General features: G+C 36.8%; 1 protein-coding gene and 1 pseudogene across 5 annotated transcripts in view; one reads left to right on the top strand and one right to left on the bottom strand.

The window, feature by feature from the left end:
* DCAF17 (DDB1 and CUL4 associated factor 17) overlaps window positions 1-6,532 on the top strand; it is a 33,213-nt gene extending 26,681 nt beyond the window's left edge. For all 5 annotated transcript variants that reach the window (XM_060152656.1, XM_060152655.1, XM_060152657.1 and 2 more), the window contains 4 exons: window positions 1,672-1,762; window positions 2,484-2,567; window positions 4,786-4,941; window positions 5,727-6,532. In XM_060152656.1, the coding sequence (XP_060008639.1) occupies window positions 1,672-1,762; window positions 2,484-2,567; window positions 4,786-4,941; window positions 5,727-5,894 (499 nt within the window). In that variant the 3' untranslated portion in view covers window positions 5,895-6,532. The remainder of the gene's footprint in view (window positions 1-1,671; window positions 1,763-2,483; window positions 2,568-4,785; window positions 4,942-5,726) is intronic.
* A 16,646-nt stretch (window positions 6,533-23,178) lies between these two features.
* LOC132521535 (structural maintenance of chromosomes protein 6-like) lies at window positions 23,179-26,951 on the bottom strand (annotated as a pseudogene).
* Window positions 26,952-27,413: the final 462 nt, after the last annotated feature.

Raw genomic sequence — 27,413 nt, 5'->3', positions numbered from 1 at the left:
AGGACTCCCAAGGATCTACTTTTTACTCTTTAAGTCTGTTTTCTTCTCAGCAGCTAGAGTGATTTTTAGAAACATTAACAAACACAAAAACCTAACCAAGTGAATTCTGTGTTAACCTTTTTATGACCTCCTATTGCGCTTAAGATAAAGACCAACATACTTAGCTGGTCTAAAAGATTCCTCCCACTCAGTTTACTTCAGTCATGCTGTCTTTTCACAAAGCTAAGGACCTGTTCCCTCTATTTGAAGTCTGTTTCCCCTACCTGTTTTGCCTAATTTCTGTTCATATTTTATGCCCCCTTAAATGTCCCTTTTTCAAAGAGTGCTTCCCTGGCACCCTTCATTAGATTAGCTGCCCCATCATATTTTCACTCTACCCACTATGTAATCTTCTGTAGCACCTACAGCAATTTAAATTAATTATTTGTATGATTATCTGTTTGAATATCTAGGTTGGGAATCATGAGCTCCATGACAGGGAAAGAGTCTATCTTGTTGACACCTGTAACCCTGGCACTGAGCATAGGTCTTAATACAGAGTAGGTGTTCAGTAAGTATTTGTTGAATAAGAGGAGTAGTGTCTGCATTCTTTATTTTGTATGCTTCATGATAATTAGTCTACTCTGAATCAGTTATAAGGAGGATGAAGGGACTTAATGAAAAAAGATTATGAACTTTTATAAAAAGTCATAAAAAGTATGGTCAGCTTTAATAAACCTTACTCTTAATGTTTGTTACCACACATCTTTTATATTCGTTTGAGTTTAAGAAAATAAGGTCCACAAAGAGTGTGTGCCCTTTTGCTAGGTTTTAAAAGATAGGCACTCTTAAATATTGGCACTAATTAAGATAACTAATTAAGGAATTTAAAATGTAATCTGATTTCTTTGTCTCTGGCAAACTCTAAGGCCTCCAGCTCTCTCTGGCCACAGTGGCTGCTTCTCCCTGCTGTTCTCTTTGACTGCATTTGAGACTTTAAGCTTTGAGGACATTGTGCTTTTGATGCTTGTTAATGCTGTGAACAGATTTGTGTAGGTGGTGAGAAAATTCTTTTACTTTCACTTGCTTAATAAGCTCGATCCGTGAGGTCATTTGCACTCAGAAAACTCAAATCTTTAAATATAACCTTAAGAAAAAAGAAAAGAATTAAGTCATTTGCAGTTTTAAAATACTACTCTACTATGAAAACTCTCGGTTTAGAACTTAGTTGCCAATCCAGTCTATATTATATTTAACTCTGAGTGTTGTTCATTGATACCTCATTCTATCTTCAGAAATAAAAATGTAAATATCTACTATAATGCCATTGTTAAAGCTGAAATGTTGAAGACCTGCTGCAGGATGGTAGAGAGGAGGTTCTTTAGAGTAACTTTCATTAAGCCAGTTTGGAAGATAGTGTAAGCCTCAGCAAGCTGCTGCATTACCTACTTCAGTAGCACCTGTTGTCACATATCCTGTTTTTCTGTTTAACAGAATCTCTAAATTTGAAGAAATTTATGGACACTTAAGTTATCAGACATTAATATTTTGGACTAATCAGGAGGAGAAGAGAACTAACTCAGTGTTGTTACCATAATTTTCATTTGTTAAATTTCTTTTCAGTAGTTCAACTTTGACATTTTGATGGTGTGTTAAGATCTTAGGTTCTTAGAATCCTTTTTACCTTTTCAGAGTTTTAAAGCTAAGTGAAGTAGAAAATAATAGTGCCCAGCATCAGATCTCTGAAGATTTTGTCATTTTGGCCAACAGGGAGAAGAACAAAGTAAGTCAGGAGTACTTTAAAATCCTTTGTATATCACTGTCTTTCTATATAAGAATATAACATGCAAATGTATTTATCTTTTAGTGTGGCAGAAAAGAAAAGCACAGTTCTATAAAAGTCTGTTCATTTTGTCTACATGGGTAGCTAGTCTTAGCCCCATGTATAATATCTATGAGATTTGAAGAGAGCTGATTATATTGACTTTATCTTTTGCTTATTTCTGTTTCCTTTCTGGGTTTCTCTTTAAGTTTTTATTGATGAATTATCAACCTTTGGGTTTAATTAATTGTGCACACTTAGGGTAAGAAAGGTTAGATATAAACTTTAAAAAATTACACACCGTTCTTTGACTCCAAATGGTTCTTTGTCTTTAGCATACAAATTAAGAGCCTGAAGAAAATCATGCAGAGGGAAATTTCCAAAAGCAGATCGACTCTTTATTTGCTGTACTATACTAAGGCAAAAATCAGAAGGGCAGGTGAAGTAACAAATCTGTAACCTTTGTATTTCTAGTTTGGTATTTTATCCATTAAAAACTTTACTATAATAAAGTATTTTTATTAATTGGAGGATCCAAAATCTGGTTCAGAATTTTCTCAGTTGAGGAAAGAATTGTGGATGTTAGAGAAGGGTTGGTTAGTTAACAAATTCGTTAATACAGTTTTGCCATTGACTACATAATAGGACTTGTCATATATTTTTATTTCTCTCCATATGATAGAATGAAAACTTACCCACTGTTACAGCTTCTGGACGGGTGGTAAAAAAAAGCTTTAACCTTCTGGATGATGACCCAGAACAAGAGGTATTACTTCAGCCAGAAATAATAAACTAAGCTTGTATGAACTTGCCCTGGGGTAGAGGTTGGGAAGCTCCATGCAACCTTAGTCTGTAGGATTGTGTGTGCTATTTGAACCGATGTGTCTCTGTCTCCTCTCTTTTAATATTGGAATTATTCTTAAGATTTTGTTTGCAGAAGATTTCATAGGACCGAAATAATTTGAAAACACTATTATTAGCTTATTGTTTTGTTGATATGCACACTTCCTAGGGAAATCTCTTAATATAAAATTATTGAGTTATATCTTGATGACTATGGCTTTTGCCTTGTTTTTCACTTACTAGACATAGATGTATTTGTTAATGTTTATGAGCCAGAGGAGGAGTGTATAAGGGTGTGGTAAATCAGTTCAGCCTTTGGCCTCAACTTGACATTGCCAGTCACTAAGCTAATACATTTTTATCCTTTTCTTTAAAAAAAAAAAGCACTGGAATTACTTATGAAATCAACTCAAAGTGTTCATACTTCAAATATATAGCCTTTGCGTAAATACTGAATCCCTTTAGACTCTATAACTATATAGTTCATATGACCATTTCTAGGTAGAAATATTGAGTAGATCTCTAAGGATAGTTTTTTTTTTTTTTTTTTTTTGGCAATACGCGGGCCTCTCACCGTTGTGGCTTCTCCCGTTGTGGAGCACAGGCTCCGGACATGCAGGCTCAGTGGCTATGGCTCACAGGCCTAGCCGCTCTGCGGCATGTGGGATCTTCCTGGACCGGGGCACAAACCCGTGTCCGCTACATCGGCAGGCGGACTCTCAACCACTGCGCCACCAGGGAAGCCCTAAGAATAGTTTTTGAAAATCTTTTAAAATAGGTTGGAGGTGGCACAGTATGTGGCTACTCTCAAAAAAGAAAAAATATATATTCTTTTGAACCAAATATATATTTATTCTTTTGAACCATCGAGAACAAAGCAGAAAGCTTCCTACCCTGTAGGTAAAACTATTCAAAAAAAACATACCAAAGTTACCAAAAAGTGGCAAGAATACTTAAGAAGGGAGAAGGTAGTAGCAAAGAGAAAGATACTCTGCATTGTGAGATTAGAAAACAAAAACTTTTCACCTGTAAAGGAAAAGTTGAAAGGGGTTGTGACTAAAATCTATAAAATTACTGACACTCAGGCAAGAAGTCACCTTTTGAAGTTTGCCCAAGGTGAGATTAAGGCAAAAAGTAAATTAAAAGGAATCACTGGTAATAAATCTACGTAAATTTTTATGTCATAGGTGGTAAAGGCAGAAAATGTAAATGGGTTAAAAAGCAGTTTGACCAAATGTGAGTGAAGGTTTAGTATTTGGTGATTAAGAGAAACTTGCTGTGCCTGTCAAGATGTGCCATCCCTGGATGGGTGAGCATAGATCTGCTTCCCCATGAGACTGTTGGAGTCCCAGGTTTTCTTCCTTGAGACAGAGTTCTGGGGTTAGATTTTTCTCTCTTAATGTTTTTACCATCATTAATCATTTCTGACTAACATCTCTTATCCCAGTCCTGTTCTGTGGGTTGGATTTCTGTTCCTAATATTCTCCCTCAAGTATAAGCAGCCATTTTTGCTTTCTTTAGGGAACCAAAAAGGTTTTTTTTTTTCTGCACCACGTGGCTTGCAGGATCTTAGTTCCCCGACCAGGGATGGAAAGCGTGTAGTCCTAACCACTGGAACACCAGGGAATTCCCTAAGAAAGGGTTTTTTTAAAAAAGGATGGCAAATAGGGTCATAAATAGTATATGATGGGCTATCGGTTCTTCTTGAAATGACTTGTGTTTTTCTGGTATGAGAACCTTCCGAGCACAGTGGGAAGTCTTCAAGTTTCAGAACTGAGTTTTATATATTTAGTCCTATCTGGAAACCAGTGAACACACCTATCAGTGTCAGCAGTTGAATACCTCTTTCAAATTTGGAGACACTGGCTTGCTGTCATAATAGAGGATTTCAGTTATACTTTGGCTGAGATCTACATAGACTTGGTTGTGTTCATCAAAATCTGTAGGATACTTCTTGAGTCCTAAAAATCTTGAGACTGATATTTTACTAGGCAGATAAGTGGAAACACATTTCTATCTATGCTCCCACCCATTCATTTTTCTTTCTACATATTTTTATAAATAGTAGTTAAGCCACAAACGTAGAAATAATCCTAACTGGATTTTGCCCCTCTTTTCTTTTGCCTTATCTATTCCCCAAGACTTTCAAAATTGTGGACTATGAAGATGAGTTAGATTTGCTTTCTGTGGTAGCTGTTACTCAAATAGATGCTGAAGGAAAAGCTCACCTGGATTTCCACTGTAATGAATATGGAACTTTACTTAAAAGCATTCCACTCGTGGAGTCATGGGATGTGGTGAGTAGAGTCCATGGAATACAAAGTTGTAAGAGTTTCCTTTATAGGTGACATTTATTGGAACAGATGTTACTGTGTTCACATCAGTCCAGGTTCACCTATACCAGTGACCACATGGAAGAGGTTATCATCCTACATGCAGGACAAAATGAGTACTTCTTTAGACTTTCTCCTCTAGGGATGAGAATTTCTCCTTACCAATGGCTTTAAAGATAAAGTTTTATGCTTTTTTCATGAGACATGCTGTCTATTTCCTTACCATAGTCTAGTTTTCTCCTATTTTATAAGTTTGGTAATGTTTTAAAAAATAAAAATACACTGTATCAAATCCCCACAGTTATTTAATAGAGACAAATCTAAGCGTGTAGGGTTTTCAAGCACTCTTAGAAGCGTTTGTCTGCTCTTCTAAGTATTATAGAATATAAAAGTTATAAAGAACAGTAGATGTTACTTTACCCAATCATTGTTTTATCAATGGAGAACCTGAAAGATTTAATAACTTGCCCACGGTCACAAGTGAAATAGTGGCAATGTTGGCAATAGAATCTGGGTGTTCAGACTCCTAAGTCCAGGGTTCTTTTCATTCTCAACATTTTGTGTAATGCTTTTCTCATAAGTCGTCTGCATATCCACAAATAATGAAAAATAAACTATTTCTGGCAGCTATTTTGCCTCCAAGTGTATATTTGAACATCCCTAGCATAGACGCTGTGACATTTTAATGACTCAGCAGTGAATATGATTATGTGAAGAGGAGATTCCATTTGCCTTTGTTTTCGTTACAGACATATAGCCACGAAGTTTACTTTGACAGAGACTTGGTACTACACATAGAACAAAAACCCAGCAGGGTCTTCAGCTGCTATGTTTACCAGATGGTATGTGACCCTGGGGAAGAAGAAGAAACCACAAACAGAAGTTGTAAAAAAGATTGCAATAATTTTAAATTTTGAGATGTAACTTCTGAGACTTCTAGCCAAACACCCCAGCAGCCATGTCCAGTCCTCCTTTTTATTATCTGCATAGCATATTCTCCAGTATTTTCCAGAAAAGGTCTTGTGTTGACTTCAGATGACTGTGACTTCTTTTTTAAACTCTTGCCATACAAGGTGGTGAGTACTTCATTTTATGTAGAGATTTTTTACAATGACATCCCAAGAAGTCTAACATTTTGCAGTTTTTAGGCGGGTGGTGATGCAAATATAAAACATTGAAGAGCAGAGAAAGAGGTTAATTCTAATTATTGGGAGAGGGTCATTGATGAGTAGGTGTTTAACGTGGTTGTTAAAGGATGGCCTGGGGTTTTGATTAGTAAAACTAAGGGTGAGAGATAAAAAGAAAGATACAAAAGATACAGAAAGAAATCAAGAAATCCTGTATCCTCTCACCCAAACTTTGTTTAAGGATGGAAAATGAGATCTATAATATGAAATAATACTTTGAGCCAAAAATGTGTCATCACAGTTTTAAAAAAATGTATATGTATATATGTTTTGTGTTTGTATATAGTATCAGGAATTGGCTGTAGTTCCCCAATAATCTTTTCTTCCATGGTTTTATTCTCTTGGTTTGATGTTCCCATTGGTTTTTTGTGTTTCTATTAGGCTAATGTAAAAGATTTCAAGCAAACTGTAAGTGAAATTTTTTTTCTCATATGTAGGCTGTTTAACTGTTAATACATCTAAGAATGTTGTATTCATTTCACTCTTCTATTTATTTGGTGAGTCTTCCAGTTCTGCTTAGGCAATATTTTCATACCTAGGCAATAAGATAAAGGTATCCGGGGTTGTACCAGCTCTGCTCCCTGTAGAAGAGTAGATAAAGTCCCAGGAGTTCTTACTAGCTTGGAAACTGACTGGCAACTAGAAAAGGTTTTGGCTCTATCTTAGCTGTGAGATGAGTATTTTTTCTTCTTTGTTAGAACTCATCAAAATATGATCCTTGAACTCAGATAATCATTCTTCAGAATGTTAAATAAAAGCAACCCAAGTAAAGGGAGGAAAATGTTTCTTTGTGGTTCCTGTTTGAAAAATCCAGTTGCTTGCAATACATATGTTTAGCACATTTCTCTGATTCAGGCTCAAAAGAATAGTAAAAATAGAAGGGGAGGAGACAGCAGTAAAAATCATTGCTGATTCAAATTTAAAATTAAAATATGGGATATTAGCTTGGATGATTTACATCAAAATCCTCCAGTTTTTCCTTCAGTTTTGGCCTGATGCCATGTTAAGAACAATGTGAATTCTGCCCTGTTCTGCCCTTGAAGTTTGCAGATAAATTTCAGGCTAATTATGATCAACAGGGCTGGTGAGAGAAAGGCGTTAGCTATTCCAAAAGTCTAGAAATTAGTAGCAGAGTCCATAAATTAAAAAAAAATAAAGGGAACAAACCTAAAACTGTCTTTTGTGCAATAGAAAAGAAGATTGCTAACATTTTAGAATAAGGGAAAATATTTATATGTTGGCTAAAAATAAATCTTTCTGAATCTGCACTTATGTATAATAACCACTTGGGAAAGTAAAAGTGATTGATTACCTCATGAGCAAGATGATAAAACTATCTTCATATATTAAATTCTAATACTTTTATATCTACAAGTTGAAAAATCTATTCTCATTTTATGCATATTTAATAGTATTTAATATAATATTTGAAGTCAGAGTATTTTGGAGACATGATTGTGATTACAAAGCACAGTTATGAAGAGCTGAATAGTTATGATGTGCTAGATATTGCCCCAGACTTCCAACTAGACATGAGCTATATCTAAATAGTCCTGCCCAGTGAATTTATACCTTGAAACAGGTTCGATAAGAGGAAATAGATAAATATCAGAGAAAAGAAAAGAAACCAGTATGGTGGGTTTCAAAGCAGATGCAGTGCTATGTAAAGGCAGAAAGCCTGCTCTCCATTTCCAAAAGTGTTTCAGAAAAGGATGTCTTAAGACTTCAATTCTGTCAGATTTTTTTTTAAAAAGCAGGCTTGTTGAGTTTACCTTTCTCTAAGTCATTGCCTTCTTTTTAAGAAGGAACTCATCTGTTCAGAAAGGCATCTGAGAACTATCTGAGATTCTTGGCTGCTTTTTGGTGGGGGCAGGGTTGGGTGGAATACTTCCAGTCAAGACAGGAACTGAGCACTAAGAAACGCCTATTGTCTCACTGCTGCCCAAATCAAACTAGACCTGGATCCACATGCCATATGGGCCAGGCAGGAAATGCACCTAGTGTGAAAGACAATAGGGAGTTGTGGACAGTGTAACAAATAGGAGAGCTATGCCCCAACTAAAGGGACAAGCTGCTACTGCTTAGTTAATTAAGCTGCTACTGCTTAGTTTCAGCCAGTTGTAACACCATGTGGGAATGTGGACTGCATGATTGTTAACAAGAAGGTTAATAAAAAGGGTGCCAAAAGATAAAGAAGATAGCAAAGAATGTGGTAAATGCACAGGTAACAGACATAGCAGGAAACAATAGAGCATGATTCCCCCAAAATTATTGGCTTCCCAGCTCCCTACAGTGGCAGCAGCTGCTCATTCTGCTGCCTGCCAGACATGAGACTGCTGTTCTCCTGAGGGCAGAGGGAAGTGGTAGTTAATATCCTCCTGCCCCTCCTTAACCCTCCTCTCTATCTGACTATTTTAGAGGCTTTAACTATGTGCCAGCCTACTTAACAGGTGCTAGTGACAGGCATAAAACAATATGGGTGACATTTCTGAATGTTTAATGCAAGATTGGGTGAAACAGGGTAGCTTCTTTTAGATGGTCCAGATATTAAGCTGATGAGAGGTATATTTCTGCATTTATCTCTTTGATCTAAGGGTCTGAATTCTCACAGTATCAGTGCAGCAAGATTATTGTTCTTTGACTTTCTAAAACATTTCTCGCAACTCAGAGAGAAAACAAAACAAATCCTATTGTAGTTGCTATTTGAACTACCTTGTGAGGAGATGATACTGTTCTATTTAAATAAACTAAGGTTTTGTTCCACATTTTTCCATCAATTAAATGTTTTGTTTCTTGTACACACTTTTTTCTTAATGATAGCATATTTATTGAGTGCTTTCTATCTGCCAATCACTGTGATACATGTAAAATGAATTGTCTCACTTAACATTCAAAATAACCGTATGAGGTATGAACTACCATTTTTCTTCCTCATTTGTAAAATGAGGAAAGTGAGGCTTACAGAAGTTAATTTGCCCAAGGGCCTACAACTAGTAAGTGCAGAGATGGGAAACACATTCAGATTTGTTTGACACAAACTTATGCCAGATTTCCTCTAAAGCTCTCAAAAGGCAAAGGATGTTATTTTATCCCATATGTAGCATATTAACAATGATAACATTGGGTATATACGAAAATGCTTAAAAGTCTTTTTAAAAAATGATTAGATATCCGAATTTTGGACAAATTTTGGATGAGACACAATTGGCCTATTCATGTATATAACTTGACATAAAAGATGGCTCTTGGGCTTCCCTGGTGGCGCAGTGGTTGAGAGTCCGCCTGCCAGTGCAGGGGACACGGGTTCGTGCCCCGGTCCGGGAGGATCCCACGTGCCGCGGAGTGGCTGGGCCCGTGGGCCATGGCCGCTGAGCCTGCACGTCCAGAGCCTGTGCTCCGCGGCGGGAGAGGCCACAGCAGTGAGAGGCCCGCGTACCGCAAAAAAAAAAAAAAAGATGGCTCTTCATGCAATGGCTGAAAAAAGTCAGTTTTTAAAAAGATACAAAAAAATGGTACTTTCATCTTGTTTGTGGTGATAATAAACACCAGTATTAGTAATTACTCTTAATGTAACTTGATTTTCTTTTCAATAATTAATATGTTTTCTTACCTTTCTTACAATGTTTACATGTATGACTTACCTTTTAGAATCCCAGGGATTATGCAGGGCTAATTTCCGGTCCCTGTGTTTCTATAGAGTCTCTATCCTATAGAAAGGATAATTTATTTCAGGCCAAGGATAGATAATAGAAATATAAGACCAACTGGCTTTTCCTAATCGTTTTATTATAAAAATTTTCAAACATACAGCAGAATTGAGAGAACTTTACGGTAAATACCCAAATACCAACCACATGGATTCTACATTTTATTCTACATGTTTTATTACTTATCCATCCATGTTATTTTTATGATGCTTTTCAAAATAAATTGCAGACATCAGTATATATCCCCCTAATACTTCAAAAGGCATATCATTAAGTAGGGTTTAGTATGGTTTCATTTTTAAGGTACATTCACATGCAGTGTAATGCACAAATGTTAAGTATAAATTTGCTAATTTTTCCCAAATCCATACACCTGTGTAACCCAAACCCTTTTCAAAATTTAGAACATTGCAATTATGCGAGAAAGTTTCCTCGTGCCCCTTCCCAGATGTAACTCTCAGATGTAACTACTGTTCTGATTATTTTGCCTCACAGATTAAATTTTTCTATTCTAAAACTTCATATAAATGAAATCATGCAAAGCATAATGCCTCTTTCACTCAGCATGTTTTTGAGATTAATTCATGTTGCCTGTATCAGTGGTTCATTCCTTTTTATTGCTGAATATTCTCTTGTATGAATATGTCAGTTTGTTTTTTTCCATTTTCCTGTTGATGGACACCTGGGCTGTTTCCACTTTTTTTTTTTTGCTGTTATGAATAAAGCTGCTATGAACATTCTCATACAATTTTTTTTATGAACACATGTCTTTATTCCTCTTGAGTAAACATCTAAGGGTGGAATCATTGGGTCCTAAGGTAGGTGTATGTTTAGTTTCATAAAAAACTGCCAGACCTTTCTTCCAAAGGATTGTACCATTTTACGTGCCTTCAACAATGGGGACTTACCGTTACTCCACATTTTCTCCAACATTTGTGTTTGTCGTTTTTATCTTAGTATTTTTGGTGGGTGTGTAATCATTTCCAGTTGATACTTAGATTGTTTCTATAATACTTGTGCCTAGAGTAGCCCTCTTGTCAGATCTATCCCTTCATCTTTTTTAACACCACCCCCTACAAGGAACGGCTGAAAACATTCTTTGTGATAATAGTTAAGGTAACCTAAAACTCAGGTTGAGTTATTCTTTCTCAAACATGGAATACATTGCTCACCAGTTACTTTTGCCTTAATGGAGACCAACCTAGGAAAAACCTAGGTTGCTAAAGAGACATGTCAGACTGTTTCCACATGACTGCTGGAGCTGGACAGGATGGCACCAAAACATTGTAATAAAACAGAATATGACCTTTTCCTATAATAATTATGAGTTCATGTTATTTCTAAATCAGGTGAATTTTTGATGCTAATAGGAAAGCATATTAAACAACCTTTATGCTTTCCCCAGTAACTATATTAGATCTCTGTGTGGTTTTAATTTATATTTCCTTATTAACTAATGATAGTAAGCACATTATGTGTTTGTTTGCCATGTGTAAATTTTTAGTTTTCTTAACAAATTTATTGAGGTATAATGTACATACAGTAAACTATGCATATTTAAATAATACAATTTGATCGTTTTGACATGTATGCATCCATGAAACCATTGCCACAATCAAGATAGTGAATACATCCATCACCCCAAGAAGTTTCCTCTTGCTCCTTTGTAATCCCTCCCTCCTGCCTCTCTGTTCCCCTCCCCCTTCCCAAGGCAACCACTAATCTGTTACTGCCACTTTAGATTAGTTTGAATTTTCTAGAATTTTATATACACGAAGTCACGTAGTAAGTACTTTTTTTTCTGGCTTCTTTCACTCAGTTTTGTTACTTTGAGATCCATCTACACTGCATGTATCAATAGTTCATTTCTTTTTATTGATGAGTAGCACTCTATTATATGTGTATAATCACAATTTGTTAATACATTTACCTGTTAATGTACATTTGGGTTATTTTCCTTTTTTGGCTACTACAACCAAAGCTACTATGAACAGTTGCATACAAATTTTTATGGACAGACATATACGTTATTTCTGTTTGGTAAATACCAAGGAGGGAATGACTGAGTCATAGGTTTAGGTATATGCTTAACTTTTTAAGAAGCTTCCAAACTGTTTTTCCAAAATGGCCAAACAAAATTAATCTGCATGATGTGATACTCTATATAGAGAACCCTAAAAACTCCACATAAAAACTAGTAGAACTAATAAATGAATTCAGGAAGGTAGCAGGATACATGATTAATATACAGAAATCTGTTGCATTTCTTTGTACTAACAATGAAATATCAGAAAGAGAAAGTTTAAAAAAAAATCCTGTTTAAAATTACATCAAAAAAATACTTAGGAATAAACTTAACCAAGGAGGTGAAAGACCTATACACTGAAAACTATAAAACATTGATAAAAGAAATTTAAGATGATTCAAAGAAATGGAAGGGTATCCCATGCTCTTTGATTGTGAGAATTAATATTGTTAAAATGGCCATACTACCCAAAGCACTCTACAGATTTAATGCAATCCCTATCAAAATACCCAGGACATGTTTCACATAGAACCAATAATCGTAAAAGTTATGTGGAAACAAGGAAGACCCAGAATTGCCAAAGCAATCCTGAGCAAAAAGGACAAAGCTGGAGGCATAGTTCTCCCAGACTTCAGACTATACTACAAAGCTACAGTAATCAAAACAGCATGGTATTGGCACAGAAACAGACACATGGGTCAATGGAACAGAATAAGAGCCCAGAAATAAACTCACACACCTATGCCAATTAATCTACAACAAAGGAGGCAAGAATATACAATGGAGAGAAAACAGTCTCTTTAGCAAGTGGTGTTGGGAAAGCTGGACAGCTACACATAAATCAGTGAAATTAGAAAACTCCCTCACACCATATACAAAAATAAAATGGTTTTAAGACCTAAATACAAGACATGACACCATAAAATTCCTAGAAAAGAACATAGGCAAAACATTCTGGGACATACATCGTAGCAATATTTTCTTAGATCAGTCTCCCAAAGCAGTAGAAATAAAAGCAAAAATAAACAAATGGGACCTAATCAAACTTAAAAGTTTTTACACAGCAAAGGAAACCATCAATAAAATGACAAGACAGCCTACAGAATGGAGAAAATATTTGCAAACAATACAACTGACAAGGTGTTAATTTCCAAAATACATAAACAGCTCATACAATTCAATTAAAAAAAAAGGCCAAAAGACCTAAGTAGACATTTCTCCAAAGAAGACATCCAGATGGCCAATAGGCACATGAGAAGATGCTCAACATTGCTAATTTTAGAGAAATGCAAATCAAAACCACAATGAGGTATCACCTCATACCAGTCAGAATGGCTATCATCAAAAAGTCTACAAGTAATAAATGCTGGAGAGGGTGTGAAGAAAAGTGAAAGCTCCTACACTGTTGGTGAGAATATAAATTGGTGCAGCCACTACGGAAAACAGTATGGAGGTTCCTTAAAAACTAAAAATAGAACTATCGTATGATCCAGCAATCCCACTCCTGGGCATATATCCGGAAAAGACGAAATTAATTTAATCTTCTTAATTCAAGAAGATACATGTATCCCAGTGTTCATAGCAGCACTATTCACAATAACCAAGACAAGGAAGCAACCTAAGTGCCCATCAACAGACAATTGGTTTAAGAAAATGTAGTATATATACAATAGAATATTACTCAGCTATAAAAAACGAATGAAATACTGCCTTTTGTAGCAGCATGGATGGACCTAGAGTATATCATACTAAGTGAAGTAAGTCCGACAGAGGCAAGTATTGTGTGATATCACTAATATGTGGAATCTAAAAAATAATACAAATGAATCTATGTACAAAACAGACAGACTCACAAACAAACTTATGGTTATCAAAGGGGAAATGGGGGGAGGTATTAGGAGTATGGGATTAACAGATACAAACTACTGTAAATAAAGTAAACAGCAAGGATTTATTGTATAACACAAAATCTTGTAATAGGACTTCCTTGGTGCAATGGTTAGGAATCCGCCTGCCAGTGCAGGGGACACGGGTTCGGTCCCTGGCCTGGGAAGATCCCACATGCCGTGGAGCAACTGGGCCTGTGCACCACAACTACTGAGCCTGCACTCTAGGGCCCACATGCCACAACTACTGAAGCCCATGCGCCTAGAGCTGTTCTCCGCAACAAGAGAAGCCACTGCAATGAGAAGCCTGGGCACCACAACGAGGAGTAGCCCCCGCTCGCCGCAACTAGAGAAAGCCTGCATGCAGCAACAAAGACCCAACAAAACGAAAAAAATAAAAGTAAAAAAAAAATCTTGTAATAACCTATAATGGAAAAAAATATGAAAAAGGTACATATATATAACTGACTCATGTTGCTGTATACCTGAAACTAACACAATATTGTAAATCAACTATATTTCTATTTTTTTTAATGTAAATTGCTATGGACAAAGACCCCAAAAAATTAATCTGCAAACTCATGACTGCTTTCCAGCATACCAAGGGCCAACTGTGTTTCTAAAGAACCTCTTTTGCCAGTTATGTGTTTTACTGTCATTATATAATTTATTACATTAATCCATGAAATGTGAGTATTAAAAAGAAAAATTTGCTTTTACTATTAAAAAGTTAAATGCTTTAGAAAGACTTGCTATAATCAGGTCACTAAAAATTTCTGTCAAATAAGGAGTGGACAAAGTAGCTGTGAAAGATTGAGAGATGTCTTAGCCTTGGGTTCCCTCAAAAACAGAGCCTGAAGCAAAGCCTATGTGCTACTTCTTTGATAAGGAGTGAAATCCCTGCAGGAATGAAGAGCAAGAGGAATGAAGCAGATACAGAAGGAAATCCAGGGCTTCCCTGGTGGCGCAGTGGTTGAGAGTCCGTCTGCCGATGCAGGGAACACGGGTTCGTGCCCCGGTCCGGGAAGATCCCACATGCCGTGGAGCGGCTGGGCCCGTGAGCCATGGCCGCTGGGCCTGCGCGTCCGGAGCCTGTGCTCCGCAACGGGAGGGGCCACAACAGTGAGAGGCCCGCGTATCGCAAAAAAAAAAAAAAAAAAAGAAGGAAATCCAGTATCAAGCTGGCTAAGTGCAACTAAATGCTTAATCTCATGAATCAACTTCTGAGAAGGCACATGAACTGCCCCTGGGCAGTATGTGAGGGACAAGATGGGGAAAAATGGAGAATAATCTATCCCCCAGTTCTTATCTGCCACTCTTCAAAGCTCATCCCCAGAACATCATTCCCCTGAATTTCCAGACTGCACAAGGCTGAGTTCACCTTGACATCAATGGACAGAAACCAAGGGGAACTCAGAGGAAAGTGATGAGTGAGGTCGTTAGGCAGGTTGTGCCAGCATGAAGTTTGCAGAGTCCACACAGAATGGTGTTGGTAGCAGTGGCTGGAAGAAGAGAGGGGTGAGGCCAACAGAATTTGATTTTATACAAGGTGTCTGATAAAAGGGGGAACTGAAAAAAAATGGAAGGATTCTGGACTCAGATTTCTTCACTTGTATCTCTGGGTTCTGGTCTGCTTTAAAAATACCAGTTCTGGAAATGATATCCAGTGAGTGTGGTTTATGCCAGAAAGATGGCAGAGAACACCAATCAGCAAAATCAAACCTAAAGAAAACTTCTTGGCCTTATATCAAAGATAGTTAAATGAATGTACCCGTTTATATTTTAAGTTGGAATAAAATGTTTGCAAGTTATGTATATCTTTATACAATGATTTCCTTTTTAATTAACTTTTTAAGTTAACTGACCAGCCAGCCTTCCTCAATAATGTCAGATAATAGAACTTGTTTATTCTTTCTAAAAGATTTAAGCCTTATTGATTTATTTTGATAGAGTGATTTTAATAGTTGGGAGATACTGATTTTTTTTTAATTGAAGTATAGTTGATTAACATTGTTGTGTTTGTTTCAGGTGTATAGCAAGTGGTTCAGTTACACATATATATATTATTTTTCAGATTCTTTTCCATTATAGGTTATTATAAATATTGAATATAGTTCCCTTTGCTGTACAGTAAGATATTGATCTTTAATAACAGCTTTATTGTGCTATAATTCACATACCATAAAATTCACTCTTTGAAAGTGTACAATTCAGTGATTTTTAGTATATTTACAAAGTTGTGCAACCATCATCACTATGTAGTTCTAGAACTTTTCATCACCCCAAAGAGAAACCCTATACACATTTGCAGTGATTCCCATTCTTCCTTTCCCTCAGTCCCTGGCAGCTGCTACTCTACTTTCTGTCTCTATGGATTTGCCTCTTCTGGACATTTTATATAAATGAAATCATGCAAAATGTGGACTTTTGTATATGACTTCTTTCACTCAGTGTAATGTTTTCAAAATTTCATCCATGTTGTATCATGTATCAGTACTCCATCCCTGTTTTTCGCCAAATAACATTTCACTGTATAAATGTAATATATTTTGTTTATCATTTCATCTCTTGATGGATGAGTTGATTCCAATTTTTAGCTATTTTCAATAATGCGGCTATACACATTTATGTACACGTTTTTGTACAGCTACATGTTTTCAATTCTCCTGATACATACCTAGGAGTAGAATTACTGGGTCATATGGTAGCTCTATGTTTAACTTTTTGAGGAACTGCCAAACTATTTGCCACAGCAGCTGAACCATTTTACATTCTCAACAGCAGTATGCAAGAGGTCCAATTCCTCCACCTCCTTACCAACAATTGTTATTTTCCATTTTTTATTATAGCAATACTAGTGAGTGTAAAGTGGTGTTTCATTGTGGCTTTGATTTTTATTTCCCTAATGACTAATGATGCTGAGCATCTTTTCATGTGCTTACTGGCCATTTATATCTTCTTTGGAGACATATCTACTCAAATCCTTTACCCATTTTAATGGGATTGTCTTTTTATAGTTGAGTTGTAAGAGTTCTTTATATATTCTGGATATAAGTCCCTTATCAGATGTGTGACTTGCAAATATTTTCTCTCATTCTGTAGGTGGTTTTTTCTCTTTCTTGATGGTGTCCTCTGAAGCATAAAAGTTTTTAATTTTGATGAAGTCCAATTTATCTGTTTTTTCTTTTGTTGCTTTTGCTCTTGATGTCATAAGAAACAATTGCCTAATCTAAGGTCATGAAAATTTACTCCTATTTTTTTTTTGTTTTTTTTTTAAATATTTATTTATTTGGCTGCATCAGATCCTAGTTGAGACACGCCGGATCTTCGTTGCAGCATGTGGGCTCTCTAGTTGTGTCTTGTGGGCTCGGGCTTAGTTGCCCTGAGACATGTGGGATCTTAGTTTCCCGAGCAGGGATCGAACCCGGCTCTCCTGCATTGGAAGGCAGATTCTTAACCACTGGACCACCAGGGAAGTCCTACTCCTATTTTTTTTCCAAGAGTTTTTCATCATTTAAGTTGACTGTTTAATCTATAATATTGGGATGAATGGAATTTAATGTTAACACTACTTACTTTTTTATTCCTCCATCTATTACCTGGAAAACAAATGGCAGTTTGATTCTAAGTTTATTCACAAACTCGAGGCTGGGGACTGCCCTGGGAGGGGTGAGCATGAGGGCTAGGAGGGATGTTGCTGGGAGTCCATTCCCAGTAAGAGTTGGTGAGAGAAACAGGCCCCAGCCACTGGCTTCACTTAGAGCTAGAGGAATAAGATTTCATCTACTCCTAAAAGGAAGTGCGGGGGAAACAAGGTACTGCCAACATATCAGTTCAGGCCCACTGGTGGGTTATCTTAAATATTTTTACTTCCCCAAAGTTGAGGTGGTTGTGGTTTTCACATGCTCCTACAGTGAATGAATACACATTCTATGATCAGTGAGATTAATACCTGTTATTTTATAAATATTGACTCTAATAGGTGACAACAAAATAGTGTCTGTGATATAAGCTTGTATGACTTTATGATCAATTAACTTTTTCTGTCTCAGAATCTATCTTAGAATTTTGATAATGTATTATGATAAATATCTGTTACCCATTTTATTTATTTATTTATTTTAATTAATTTATTTTTGGCTGCGTTGGGTCTTTGTTGCTGTGTGTGGACTTTCTCTAGTTGCAGTGAGCAGGAGCTACTCTTTGCTGTGGTGCATGGGCTTTTCATTGCAGTGGCTTCTCGTTGCGGAGCACAGGCTCTAGGTGCATGGACTTCAGTAGTTGTGGCTTGCGGGCTCTAGAGCACAGGCTCAGTAGTTGTGGCACACGGGCTTAGTTGCTCCGCGGCATGTGAGATCTTCCCCAACCAGGGCTCGAACCTGTGTCCCCTACATTGGCAGGTGGATTCTTAACCACTGTGCTACCAGGGAAGTCCCCCTGTTACCCATTTTAAACTTAGTAGACTACACAGAAGTGTCTAAGAATGCTTTTGAGTCATTGCAGAGACGTGACTGCTAATAAGGACTAAAACATTGAGACACAGCAGCTTCTGTGGCTATCTCATGAGTTTGATCATTGAACTCATTAGGTGCTCTATCTTCAAAGAACAGCGTTGTTAATTGTGCTTTTAATGACATAGGAATAAAACAAGATGCATTTTAACAGCTATCGATACCTGCTAGAAGAAACGTATGTTAGGCAAGGAAGTGCAGGTAATAATAAAATGTCCGTGTCAATGAATACTAAAATTGCATACAGATTAATGAAGTAAGACTTTGTATCTTCTGATGTTAATCTAAAATTCTGATGATGGAAAATGCTATATTTAGGTGAGTTCAAAAGTGCATAGTCACTGACAGTCATTCTAATAAACAATATCGTTTGGGGTATAGTACTGGAGTTAATACCTAGAACATTTACTCATCATTGAAGTTTTGAAAAATAATATTGGTGTTCCAAGGAAAATCAACAGATTAATCAGGAGGGAGGGGAATTTGCTGAGTTCTTTTTTTAGCAGCAAAATAGTACAGACTCATGAAAGACTATGAGGAGTAGGGAATGTCCTTAGTGAAGTAGGTTACAAGGTGTTGGAAGCAGCTGGAAATGCCCCGTTTGGGATTGGTCTGTGTCAGTATATGACTGAGGACAGGAAACCTGGGAATCACAGCTCACTGAAGCTCCTTGGCCTCAAGCTCCTTATCACAAGGGAAGGAACTTAGTTTGAAGTGGTTTCTGATGGTGTCTCTCCTAAATCTGGGTCTGTATTTCAAGAAAGGGGTCTAGATCTCTTCAAAGAACCAGTTACTGTCAGCCTGTATATCTCAGTGTCACTCAGATATTTTGTAACAGGGCACCTTACTGTTCCATTGCAGGTATGAATTTTAAAATGTTCAAAAGTGAGAAGTAAATCTCTCTCTCATGCACTTTCTGAGTCTGTGTCTGGGCTGTCTCTAATACTTCTCTTTTACGTTTGGAGCTAAAATCCATATGGAATTGATTTTTGCTTATTGTGTGAGATGGCGGGGTGTCTCTTTTCTTTCCCTTTTCATAGAAAAATCTAATTAATCCAGCACCACTTTTGTAATGACACCTTTATCATAAACCAGGTGTCTATATAAGGACTCTACTCCATTCCATTGGTCTATTTGTCAATATTTTCACCAATATCATACTGTATTAATTACTGTAGATTTATATCTTAATATTTAGTAGAGTATGTCCTCACATATTTTTCTTTCTCAGGAGTGTCATGGTTATTCTTGACCCTTGACATATTCTTTACTCTTCCACTTTAGAATCTACCTGTCAGGGACTTTCCTGGTGGCGCCGTGGTTAAGAATCTGCCTGCCAACGCAGGGGGCATGGGTTCGATCCCTGGTCCGGGAAGATCCCACATGCCGTGTAGCAACTAAACTCGTGCACCTCAACTACTAAGCCTGTGCTTTAGAGGCAGCGAGCCACAACTACTGAGCCCACGTGCCACAACTACTGAAGCCCACGCACCTAGAGCCCGTGCTTTGCAGTGAGAAGCCACTGCAGCGAGAAGCTTGCAAACCGCAACGAAGAGTAGCCCCTGCTTGCCGCAACTAGAGAAAGCCCGTGCACAGCAACAAAGACCCAACGCAGCCAAAAATAAATAAATAAAAGAATCCATCTGTCAATTCCACAAAAATTAACTCACTGCAATTTTGATTGGGATTACATTGACTCTATAGATAAACCCAGAAAGTAATGACATCTTTACTATTTTGAGTCCTCTAATACATTGACATAGTATATCCCTCCATTTATTTACGTCATTTTCAATTTCTCTAGAAATGTTTTTAGGTTTTCTGTATAGAGATATTGCACATCTTTCTTTAGATTTATTACTAGGTGTTTGGTATGTTTTGATGCTATTGTAAACAGTATCTTTAAATTTCATTTTTTAATGGTTTGATGCTCAACAAGGGAAGTTCCATTGATTTTTGCATACTAATCTGTATCCTGTAAACTTGTTAAACTCATCTAATAATTCTAATATCAATCTGTGAATTTTATTTTCTAAGAATGCAAAGAATTCAATTTTTTTAATATAATTGTCCCCTTTTATTCTTTTAAATTTATTTATTTATATTTTGGCTACACTGGGTCTTCGCTGCTGCGGGCGGGCTTTCTCTAGTTGCGTCAAGCAGGGGCTGCTCTTTGTGGTGGTGTGCAGGCTTCTCATCGCGGTGGCTTCTCTTGTTGCAGAGCACGGGCTCTAGGCGCATGGACTCTGTAGTTTGCAGCAGGTGGGCTCTAGAGTGCAGGCTCAGTAGTTGTGGTGCATGGGCTTAGTTGCTCCATGGCATGTGGGATCTTCCTGGACCAGGGCTCGAACCTGTGTCCCCTGTGTTGGCAGGCAGATTCTTAACCACTGAGCCACCAGAGAAGTCCCAAGAATTCAATTTTATTTCCTCTATCTTTAACACTGTTTTCTATTTTTCTTGCCTTATTGTATTGGCTAGGATCTCCAGTGTGTTCCTGATTTCAGAGTGAACAGTTTTAACATTTCACCATTAAGTACTATGTTTCCTGTAGTTTTGTTTTCCATAGATACCCTATAACAATTTATAGATGTTTCCTTCTATCTATAGTTTGCTAAGAGATTTTTTTCATGACTACATGTAGAATTTTATCAATGCTTACATCATTAAGATAATCATGATTTTTCCTCATTTCTTCTGTTACTGTGGTGAATTGCACTGATTAATTTTTATATGTTGAAACAATCATATTCCTGAAATAAACCCAACTTGGTTGTGATGTATCCTTTTATATTTTGCTGGATTCGTTTGTTTAATGAAAACCTTAACTTCTCGGTAGGATATATTAATTTGCAGTATTCCAATGTTTTTGTTGCAACAACTAGAAAATAACATGGATAAATTGCAAATTTATATTTGTAAAGATATCAGAGAGTCGTGGAACAAAGAGGAATGGGTGAACTAAAATTCCAGAACAGTAAGAACCCATCCTAGGTGAGCTAATGATTGTTTTCTTCCCTGGTGGGCTTGACTTAAACAGGGAGACTGTACTAGAAGAAAAAGAAGCCAGAAGAATTTTTGACAATCACACAGAGCTGGTGTGACCTATTAGAAACTGGAAGAGCCCAAATGCAAGGCTGGTTTTCCCCATGAGACATTTCCTGAGGGTGATGTGAGGCTGGGTGCTGGCCAGAAAGGCAGATTGTGATCTCCCATTGTCTTGTGGTGCTTGGGGAAAAAAAATCCTTCTAGGGAAAGGAGGCTTTCACAAATTCACAACTAGTCTCTCCCTCAGGTATACATACATGGGTGAATAAGCTTGCTAGGGCTGCCATAACAGAGTACCACAGACTGGGTAGCCTAGAAAAGTTTATTTTCTCACAATTCCTGAAGCTATATGTCCAAGATCAAAGTGTCAGCAGGGTTGGTTTTTTCTGAGGCCTATTTCCTTGGCTTTTTGGTTATGGTGGTCTCCCTGTGTCTTCACATGGTCTTCCTTCTATATATGTGTCTGTGTCCTAATTCTTTTTATAAGGACATCCATCATATTGGATTAGGGCCCTCCCTAATGAACTCATTTTAACTGAATTACCTCTTTAAAGACCCTATCTCCAAATACAGTTACATGCTGATTACTGGGGGTTAGGACTTGAACATGTGAATTTGGAGCTGAGAGGGGATGGGGGACACAATTCAGCCCATAACAATGGGGTTGTATGCAAAGAGCTAAGCTCAAACCTCTGAAGGACAGAACTACAGGGCTAAAGAATCAGAGACTATAAACTCTGAATTAAAAGCCCTGACCCAACTCAATCACTGATTGGATTGAGGTGATCTGTCCTTCAATCTATCTGTCTAACTGAGGAAAGGGGGACCCTTCACTAATGGAAGATATCAGCTGGAGCCGCCTTCTTTTACACACAAAGTCTGTCATATAATAAAAGATTATTAGACGTGTAAAGAAGGAAAAGGTGACCAATGATAAAGACAAAATACTAATAATAGAAGCAAACCCTTCCTTTCATTGAGAAGGCTTTAAATTACAGATTCAATTTAGTTAAGAGTTACTGAATTATCTGGTTTTCTCTTTCTTCTTGTGCCAATTTTGGAGAATTGGGTCTTGCTAGAAATCTCTTTCATCTAATTTTTCAAAATTATAAAGTTTGTTTATAATATCCTTTTGTGATCTTTTAATATCTAAACGATTTGTAATAACGGTAAGCACATGTAAAACGCCAGAAAGTTCAGTTCACAGCTGATCCAGGCTGTGGTAAGGTAAGATATTTTCTCTTTTTTCCTGAGCAGTCTCGCAAGAAGTTTATTATGTTCCTTAGCTTTTTTCAAAGAACTATCTTTTAGCTGTGTTGATTTTCTCCATTATATGTATGTTTTTATTGCATGAATTTCTACGTTTATCTTTATTTTTTCCTTTCTTCCACTTTCTTTGGGTTTTATTTCTGCTCTTTTTCTTTCTTTTTTTTCCCCAGATGCTCAAACTTTTAATTCTTACAAAATATTACAGAAATGAACCCAAACTAAACAGATATGTAAGTATGTACAAAATTTTACTTCTGAAAAAAAATCTATAAAAGTAGACAGTTAAAAAAACCAAAAAGATTTAAAACCAGTACTATGAAATTGATTTTCTCAAAGTAAAGTAAAAATAATTTTAAATTGCTGATTGTAGTTGGTTTTCTAGGCTTATTTACATAATTTATTGTGGTCAGATGTATAAAGGAGCTTTTTTTTTTTTTAGAATATCTTTGGTTTCATTTTTTTTTTGTTTTTGTTTTTGTTTTTTGGTTTCATTTTATTTCATCAAATAATCCTGAATTTTTTTCCCTTTGCAAATCTTTCAACATGAGGACATAGCATTTAAGGTACAAATCAACTTTGGTCTTCTTGCTATTGAGTCACAGGTTAAAAAGGCAATGTGATTTGTCCTCTTTCAGGATCAGACATTCAAAGAATTCTAATCAGTTCACTTGACAGAAGTGAGCTCGTGCTTTGAGGGGTAAGCAAGGTAAATTGACTGAAACATTGGGAGTCTGCTGTCTTGAGTCTCATGTTCATTGCAGTTCTTTGGTTAACCATATCATGTAGACATCAAACTCATCCAGGCATCTGAAAGGAGATTCAGTAGTGGACCACAGGGAAAGAATGAAGCAAGCCATGGAAAAAACAAAACACCACCACCACCAACAACATTCGCCTCTGGAGAAGGCCCTCATGTTATTGAAAGGAGCTTTGTTTCCCTCTCCAGGCTGAACTGATATAGTAACAGTTTCATTCTTGTGGTCAAAATTCATTTTTCCACAAATAGACTGGCTGAGATAATAAGTTGTCAAAGTACAATTTGCATTGTAAAGTCAAAGACCTTCTAAATTGTTGATATGTTTCATATCTATGGGTTCTTATTTCCTCCAGTAATTTAATAAACCTTTCAAAAGTCCTTACTTTATTATCCAGATCAAGATACCTTTCTCTTGCTTCTTAGTACTGCCTCATTATTGCCTCTTGATCTCCATGACTAGCATGTTCTGCCTATATCTTTTGTCTTAATCTATTAATTTCTTTATCTAGAATCGATGCAGAATTTTTTTTCTTCTATCTGCTCTGGGCAGATTTATCTTCCTTTTTTGTGACATTTTCTCTTCTAGTTCTTTTTCTTTCATATCTAGCTCTTGTTTCTTTTTAGTTAAAGTATCCAAGTGTTCTTTTTGTTTTTCTTCAAAATGCCATTTCTCTTGTTTTTGGTTATCCACTTCAGAATCATCAGGGTTTGATTCATCTGTAAGTGGATCTGCTAGCTGATTAATTTTCAGTTTAATTGCATCATCATACTTGTTTTCTGCTTCTATTTTCAGACTTTTAAGATGCTCCATGTTTTCTTTTTGTTGTTCCATATTTTTCTCAACTATTTTCATTTTCATTTTATTTTCTTGAGGCTCATCTTCCAAAGTTGCAACATCTGCAGACTGGAGTTCTTCTATATTCTCAAGTTCCCACATTTTAGAAATACTTTTTCTTATTTTTATCTTAACTCTTTATAATGTAGTTGGCACCTTCTAAGAAAATTTTCATTGTGTTTAATATCCTTTCCAAGGATAGACAAATGTTGCTGAAGATTTAATATCTGGGCTTACTTATTTTCATCCTCCTTCTCCAAGTCAGTTTGAAATAAATCCACATCTCTGCTTAGAAACTTAGGTCTTATGTTTTCAGATAAATAATAATGTCCCACCAAAACCTGATCACCATCAGCAGTAAAAGCTACAGTTCTTGGCTAGCTTTGGGACTGCATTACTGCACAAGCTACACAATTATTTTTGACTAGTAGCACTGTCTCTATGCCTCTCATGTCAGTTAGGCTGTTTGCAACAACTGCATTTTCTGTTTCTAAATCTGTCAGAACTGTTGGAAACTGGATGATAAGCAGCTCTGTGTCTAACATCATACGTCTTATTCCAAAACTCAGAAAATATTATCTGTGGCTTGGTGAATAAAACCTTTTCATCAGTGCCTGAAGCATTCTTTCATCAGCATGATTATGGCAACAATAGCTTTGCAGAAGTCCTTTTAAGCAAGGTTCAGTAGCCAGAGCAAGCTCAGGGTCCCAAAGATGAATGCAAGCTCCTGAAGAGCCTATGGGTTTATAGGTAAAATGTCCACATCTATAAGCATCATCTCTGGCTTTGAGAAGAGTTGGACCATGAGGGTCAAATCCTTTTAGTCGATCAGTATTACTTTCAGTTCTTTCAGTTGTTGCTGATTATAGTTCAGCATATACTTCACATCTAATTCTTCTCTCAATTCTGGTATGTTCCTCTTTGTTCTTTTCTATGGCTAAAACTGTTCAATCTCTTGATTGAACTTTCTTGATCCTGTAAGGCCTTTACACTCTCTCCTTTTTAATATATATAATTTTTATTTGATTATAGTTGATTTAAAATGTTGTGTTTCTGCTGTACAGCAAAGTGAATCAGTTATACTTATATCCACTCTTTTTTAGATTCTTTTCCCATATAGATCATTACAGAGTATTGAGAAGTGTTCTCTGTGCTATATAGTAGGTCCTTATTAGTTATCTATTTTATATATCAATCCCAATCTCCCAATTTATCCCTCCCCCTCTTCCCCCCAGTAAGCATAAGTTTGTTTTCTACACCTGTGACTATTTCTGTTTTGCAAATAAGTTCACTTGTACCATTTTTTTAGATTTCACATATAAGTGATAGCATATGATATTTGTCTTTGTCTGACTTACTACACTCAGTATGACAATCTCTAGGTTACACTAGGTTACACTCTCTCTTTTTTTTTTTTTTTTTTGCGGTACGCGGGCCTCTCACTGTTGTGGCCTCTCCTGTTGTGGAGCACAGGCTCCGGACGCGCAGGCCCAGCGGCCATGGCTCACGGGCCCAGCTGCTCCGCGGCATGTGGGATCTTCCCGGGCCGCGGCACGAACCCGCGTCCCCTGCATCGGCAGGCGGACTCTCAACCACTGCGCCACCAGGGAAGCCCTACACTCTCTTTTAACTAAGATAATTTTTTTGCCTTTTCAGCTACTCCAGTTCCAAAGGTTGATTAGTACTTTTTTTAGTTCTTCAATTCTTTTGCAAAGCTACTCATCATCTTTCTTTAATGTTCAACATGCATTTAGGGAATGGTTATATAAAACTTCAGCTTCATTATAGGCCCTTTTCTTAGGAGTAACATCTCTTTTCAATACCATACGTTTTGGTGTTCAGGCAGTTGTCTCTTGACTAATCTTTTCTATTTTATCTTGAATATCCTTGTATTTTTTCTGCTTCATTAAGTCTGACCTGCTGTTTTTCCATTTTCCTGTCAAGTCTAGCAGCACGATCTTCTCCAATTTTTATATTATCTCTGATAGCACTCACTTGCTTTTCAGTTTCATTGACCACTGCCCAAGGCATTTCACATTTCAAGTACGTTAAATTAGCCTTCATTGTACTTACACTAGCAATACTTTGTAAACGTCTTCTTTCTCTAAACACTGGCACTTTAGTTCAGTAAATTACTCTTCCTTGATTTATCTACTCCTTTGTTCTTTGTTTCCATAATGTATAAATAATCTTCCTTCATCTGTTCAAGTGGGGTTGCTTTCATGAAGAATTTGTATTTGTCTCCCTCAATTTTAGACAGCTATAACTGGTTGCTCATCTCTTGTGTTAAAACAGAAACTGGATTAACAGTCCTAATCACTAGGATGTAAGCTAGGATTAACTGCAATTAGCTCTTCTTTCCTAGTAGAAACCACGTTTCCATTTCACTTTTTAGTTTATAAGATCAACTTCCGTCCATGCTGATGAGACGTCGCACAGCTGTAGAGTCACCATACGCATTTGTTTTATAGGCATCATCTCCACTGTTCCTTAATGTTATTGAGACAGCTGCTGAGTTCCATTGTTGCCAGCAACAAAGTTGATATTAGAACCAAATTTAAAGGGTGTAAGCATGGAATGAAGTTTCTTAGCTGAATACTCTCAATTATCCCAACTTCTCCTGCAAAGTAGAAGTATCATTAATGAAAGAAACTGTACATTCATCTTCCTCACTTTATCAGAATCCTCCAGCTCTTGTCTCAGTCTTTTGGCATTTTTAGGAGAGAAGTTTTCTTCCTCTCTTTTGGCCATCAGGTCTCAAACAAGACGAAGTCTCCTCAAGGAACCGATCAGTGGGACTGTCGCGGTGCAACCCTATGCTAAGGCTACTCTGGGAGCGTCCTGGCCTCGCCTGGCCGCCATTGGCCCCCTGGAACCGTGTGCTGCCCGGTGCTCTGCACCTGCCTCTGCTGTTTTTCTAATTTCATGAGACATATTTTTAGATCATAAGTTTTTCCGTCTTCCTTCTTTCCTAATATGTGCATTTTATATGCTGTAAATTTCCCTCTCAGCATGGCTTTTACTGCATCTCCCAACTTGTGACAGGTTGTACTTTCAAGTGTTAATCTGCTTAAAATATTTTCTAATATCCTTAATGATTTCAATGTTTGAACAATGCACTATGTAGAAATGTATTTCTTAATTTACAAATGTGTGAATTTTCTACTTAAAATTTTATTTATTTCTAGCTTAATTCCACGGTGGTCAGAGAAT

The sequence above is a fragment of the Lagenorhynchus albirostris genome, chromosome 6 (genome assembly GCF_949774975.1).
Source record: "Lagenorhynchus albirostris chromosome 6, mLagAlb1.1, whole genome shotgun sequence".
NCBI lineage: Eukaryota > Metazoa > Chordata > Mammalia > Artiodactyla > Delphinidae > Lagenorhynchus > Lagenorhynchus albirostris.
This window is presented reverse-complemented; position numbering and strand designations above follow the sequence as displayed.